This window comes from Lottia gigantea (assembly GCF_000327385.1).
Source record: "Lottia gigantea unplaced genomic scaffold LOTGIsca_2, whole genome shotgun sequence".
Classification (NCBI taxonomy): Eukaryota; Metazoa; Mollusca; class Gastropoda; family Lottiidae; genus Lottia; species Lottia gigantea.
In genome coordinates, this window is record NW_008708400.1 from 2,710,546 (window position 1) to 2,716,721 (window position 6,176).

Consider the following 6,176-nt stretch of genomic DNA (forward strand, 5'->3'; position numbering starts at 1 on the left):
CTTAAACTTTGTCAAATTGTTGAAATATGTAAGCAAACATTAATGGGTGTTAATGATATACTTATTAAACTTCTAGATGGACAATTTGATAAAGACCAAAACAATCGATTTTCCTCTTTTATTTTCTATAGATAAGTAATAGTACGATGGTAATTGGTAAAATGGACTTAAAATCAATGGTTTATAGCTAATAGGTTAAAGAAATGGGTTCTTTATCAATTTTGTGGAAGTAAGTAAAGAGACAGGTCAGGTGGGAAACCAATCAAGGAGGACATTCTCCAGAGAAGACCATCGATTAGGTTCTTTGTCAATATATGAGGTATATACCTCATCTGAGGTCATTCTGCTTTGTTTAGTGTAAGGTTAAATGAAATTGTCGCTTACAGATAATGACTTTCTGACATTCACGGTTTACATGCTCTTACTGTACGTTCGACTGTCATCATTTTAACCCAATTCGATTTCGTCCAGTTGAATGATTTATTCCAATAAGTGAAGAACACCAGGAACTCCTCGCAAAAGGACGTTGAATTTCATTGCTGTCATATTTTGAAGACTAGACAAACATCACTGTGATTCAAATTATTAAATATAGACGACGTGTTCAAAACACGTGTCATTTCAGCTACTTCATACATAGAAATTTAAAGTTCATCAAGCTATGTAATAATGTGAAATCTGTTGTTCTATAACTCCTATAAGTAGTTAAGTTCTAATGCCAAATCACAGCTCTACCTCGACTTAATAAGTCGATTTTTTCAAAAGGTTATAATATTTTTAAAGCCTCCAAATCACATTTAAAGGTTTAGAAATGGTTTTAAATGTGATTTGAAGGCTTTGACTTAGACTTGGTTGAAATATGAAATCTTTTTAAAATTGACGCATTAAAGGGGCAGGTGCGCCATTTTTTTAGGGGAGGGGGGTGGGGGCGATGGGGATTAGATTGTTGAATATATGTCTTCAGGTATTAGAAATGTAAGAAAATCGGATAATTCAATTTAAGATACTTCAAACTAGGAATTTCACTTAACTTATATCTTTTCTATATACATCACAGATTATCCTAAAATGACGAGTCGTCTTTATAACATCCAAACACGGATAATTCTGGTTACACAAGGATTTGAAGTCAAATTTGGACGGTGAACCGTGAACACTATAAATGATTGGCTTTTACTGAGACTATGGCATGAATGGTCACAAAAATGGCGCAGCTGTGCCTTTAACTCGAGGTAAAGATTTAAAATGGTTGTGACCTGCTTCAATGTAAGAACCATACGTAGTTTTGTAGTTATTTGACCTTCAAATCCAAGTTTGAAACGGACAAGCAAGTGTAAAATTGCAGTTTTAAGCGTCTTTATTGATAAAACCGTAGTATCTTATAACATGTGAAAATGATTACGGCCATTTTCGGATAATTTCCATCTCAAGTAACATGTATCCCAATTAAAATACTATATAACCTAATAAATCAAATCATCGTAGGGACTGAACATAATAGTATAATTAGTTGTTATTTTTAGTGAATTCATCATGGAGCGAATAATGCCTTGTACATCTATTATGTAATATGACCCATAACTGTATTTATATAGCTTACACATATGAAATGCTATTGCTTTTCGGCATGGAACTGGAAAACGTATTCAGGGACCGGTTTCCTACCCAGAAAACAACATCATCATCGCCGTGTTTCGGACATAAGTCCGGAGATAAAATCATGTGAAGCCGTTGCTGTTATATTTTACCAAAGATCTTAAAGGAACAGGTTGGTCATCCGTTTGCAGTTGCACAACTAGATGAGTGGGGGTCCATGGTCTTTGGTGGGTTTGGTCCCCTCCCCAGAGAACATAATGTAACACATATGCTCTCCTGCATTTGTTTCTGGGTTGTGGCCCCTTAAGGATTGGGTCCGTGGATTTGATTCAAACAGTCACTATGGTAGTTGAGTTATTGTACTAATAATATTATCTTATTCTCAGAAACGTGATTTTTTACAGCATGTTCACTGCACATCGTCGAAGTTTGAGCCTTCAAATCCATATGTGTCCAGAACTATCCACATTTGAAAGTTAAAATGACGACTCGTCTTTCCTTTCCGTCATATATAGAAATAGAAAGCGAATTTGTGTTTCGTGCTGTTTTAGTACTTCTGAAGACTATTTACATATATTCAAGAACCAAATCAACCACCGCAAAAAGCGAATCACGGTCTTTAAGTGTTGACAAAGGAATTCTTTTCACACTTACATGCTTAAGCATTGTTTCATTCTCTACGATATCCGAGAAACTACTACCTACGACAACCTTGGCTTATATTGTATCACCCTGCTGGAGCCTAAAGCCTGTAGCTACCAGTCATTAATGACAATGAAGATCAGTAGACACAAAAGCAAACAGAGTTCTTTAGCAATAAGCTTTTACTCAACTACCAAACCAACAGTCCAGAATCATCTAATTCAACAATCCTATTACCAACTACTTCGAATAATAACCACTACCTAGACTGCGATATCAGCATAATTCTCAATAAACCTTCCTGCTGTTGGGATGGCTTTCAATGATATTGAATGGCCTAGTGTAAAGGTAGATATACATAAAAGAGTTCTTAAACTATCTCAATTACCTTTCGAGAAGTCAATGCTCACAACTAGATTCTACCAGAGGACTGTTATAATGTTAATTGAGCATAACATTTCGAATCGCCTGATAGTGTGTCGCCGATCGCATCATATATTTACAACTATTGTTCAAATTCTTTATGTACATGAACATGCTAATGCAATATGTGTGTTCACAGTCTGTCGAGCAATATGACAATTATAGAAGAATATCGTTTGGGCGTTCCACCTTTAATGATAATAATTACAGAGTGGTGGAACATTAATAAAGAAGTCATAAAACTCGTGGAATTCTAATTGTTCTACTTTCTATGTTGACATTTTATAGCAAAGGTAACCGACATAATAATTCCATACACCATTAGCGACTTGGAACGTGGTTTCTATGTCAACGCTGGTGACATTTGGGTTCATATTTAATTATCTCTTTAATTAAAACGTTTTGCAATTTACTTTTACAACAACTTCATATAGATCCTGTATAGAAACAATTCCGGAAATAGCTTCGACTCAGGTGCCGCAATGACCCAGACGCTAGCTTGCTGCACTGTGTATGCACTGCAAGAGTGTGATAGCGGTATCAAAGATAGTATCTTCGGATTTTCAACCCGGTTTCCCTTAAGTAATAAAGGTACTGACAGTTCAGTGTCAGGTTGTTCGTATATGACAATAAACTAAGTTCTCGCGTGTTATAGGCTGTTAATAGGCTTTGACATATTGGGCATCGTAAAGAAGTAGCCTAGTGTCACTGTCCCTGCATATGAATTCTCTATAATGGACACTTAATTCAATTAAATCTGCATTCAAAAATATAATGTTAGTTGCGATTTGTTCTTTATACTCAATCTACAATTTATCTAACTAGGACAAGAAATAGAAGACTACAAGGGATCAGAATCTTATTGTCTTATAAGCAAAGCTTTTATTGATAATCCTGTTGGTATTCAGATGCTTTTTAACATGTTTATCTTACAAAGGCACTAACTCCATATAACTCCATGTAACTGTTGACTGAAATTGCCTTCTGCTGCTGTATGGAAGACAGTTCAAGTTCATATAATTTTTATTCGGTTAAAAACAGCAAAATATAGTAATAATCAAAGAGGGAATGTTTTGTTTTAAACGTAGCCTTTTCACAAATTCTGGTTACCTAACAGTACGATGAGATAACGCTTTGGTCAAAATGTCATACAAATATGGTGACTATAAGCCAGGCTTCTTTTGCCCTGGATCCAATTAAAAAGTTTTGATCGAGTGATTTGATGAACAAAATTGTGGGTCATAATATTGAAGACAATTTCTCAGTTACTTCAGGGGGCGCCCGATTGGTGCGTTCTGCATATTCGGGATTAATGGAATTCAATATGTTCAATTTATAACAGGGTTCAGAACATTTTCTCTGTACCGAAGAAATAGTAGGTAGATATAGAATTCAAAATTGCTGAAAGAAAGAATAGAAGGGAATATTTTGAAAGTGACATAATATTGGGTTGTGTAATGTTCGATTGGGCAGAATTGGAACAGATTGAATCTATTCAGAACTCACCATTCGAGCGCCACCCTAGTTAAAGTAAATCATAGTCAAGATATCATTTAACAATCGTTTAACACTGGGAAATCGAATTTTTACTGTCATGTCAAGCACAATTATATCCAGAATCATGCAATTATCCCAGAGACAGTTGACTTTTAACAAACATGTATCGGCAGGTCAAACAGCTTTTTAAAGATGCTAACTCGCATGTGAATAGTTAAGGTGTGCTACATGGACAAAACAGACAGGAAGCCTATATTGGCGGATCTATCATCTTATCTGATTGTTTATATTTAGATGGTTTATAAGAGTATGTTTACGACTAGTTTCAGAATGGATATTTCACAATAGTGAGATAATACCAAGCGTAAGCTTGAAGAAGAGTATAACGCCTTTCATTAAAGGTACGCGTACATGTGTATCTGATGGCACCATTCCTATTGACCGTCTGTCGTCTGTAGTGCCTCTTAAATGTAATTCCAGATAGACTTGACCAGATTACAACTATACTATCGTATATTTCATTCAAACGTTAGTATCAGGGAAGTTGAAAAAAATCTGATCAGTTATTTCTAGAATCATACGAGACATAGGAGTTGGTTGGGACGTCATCCTGAAACACATCCAGGCTAACAAACATATTTTGAATCCCTTTATGTCAAAGAAAATGATGGATCACTACATCCTCTCTTCAATATACAGAACCGAAGATTCGCATGACTGAACAGTATATAAAAGAATATTGGAAAATATTTTCTGAGATTTTCCTATTATTTATTACATATTTATATATTCAAATTCTTATAAAAATATATTTAAGTTATAAATCATTTATGGAAGAAAACATAAATAGAGGGTTAACTGCACAGTAATCAGAAATATAAAATTTTAAAGGACAAAAAACAGAAATATAACTTTGTACAAAACAAAAAAACAGAAATGTACAGTTAACTGGATAGAAAAAAAGATATAAAGTTTAACAAGATAAAAAAAAATCACAATATAACAGAAATATAATGTTATATGGACAGAAAAGAGAAATATAGTGTGAACTGGAGAGAAAATAGAAATATTAATTTTAAAGGGACAGATGCACCATTTTGCTGGGTTGAGTCTTGAATATATGTAAATAGTTTTCAGAAGTACTAGAAATGTACGAAAATCGCATAATTCCTTCAAAAAGATATCAAACAAGGAATTTTAGTCCTTAATTCTATATATGTCTTTTCTATACACAGAGTATCTTAAAATGACGAGTCGTCATTCAAACGCGGTAAATCTGGACACACATGGATTTGAAGGCTCACAATTCGACGGTGAGCTGTGAACACTTTTACTGAAATACTTAAAAAAAATCCCGTTTCTGAGACTAAAGTATGATTGGTCAAAAAGAATGGCACATCAGTCCCTTTAACAGGAAAGACAAAGGCCCACGGGATATTTAAGACCACCTACAGCAGTATTATATAACGTTAAACTTAAAGGAACAAATGAACTATGGGATATGTCCCCACTTTTGTAATAGAAATCAGAAATATAAATCTAATTGGATAGAAAAAGGAAAGTTTGTCTTACCTAAATATTCTTCCGATGTTTTATCCTGCACGACATGACTAGCACTTGCTGCTAAATCTAACATAATTTGATCTCGATAAATCTTATGGGTGGTAAACACCATGTTTTTAATCCCTGCATGTTCTAGAATTTGTTGCCAGGCCTCTTCGCCGTAATCCAATTGTATGAAATGTTGGATGCTCTCAAATAACAAGCCGTACATCGTCTGAAAATAAAAGATAAATGACTTGATAAACGAGCTTTCAATACGGTGGCCTTGCTTTGGGGATAATAGTTCATTATCTCAGTCGTCCTCAAGGATCTTGAGATTTGCGATGAAAACAGTTAACGTAGCATATACGCTTTAATTGTAGTGCATTTCCTTCAAGATAAGAATGACATGACATAAATGGGGATAACGGACACATTTTATGTACAATAAATGCTATACTCAATAAAGGCTTATG

General features: G+C 34.5%; 1 protein-coding gene across 1 annotated transcript in view; it reads right to left on the bottom strand.

The window, feature by feature from the left end:
* LOTGIDRAFT_104058 (hypothetical protein) overlaps positions 1-5,932 on the bottom strand; it is a gene marked incomplete at both ends in the record, with an annotated part of 31,079 nt that extends 25,147 nt beyond the window's left edge. Inside the window, one exon of the mRNA XM_009053292.1 lies at positions 5,731-5,932. Coding sequence (XP_009051540.1) covers positions 5,731-5,932 — 202 coding nt within the window. The remainder of the gene's footprint in view (positions 1-5,730) is intronic.
* Between the last annotated feature and the right edge of the window lie 244 nt (positions 5,933-6,176).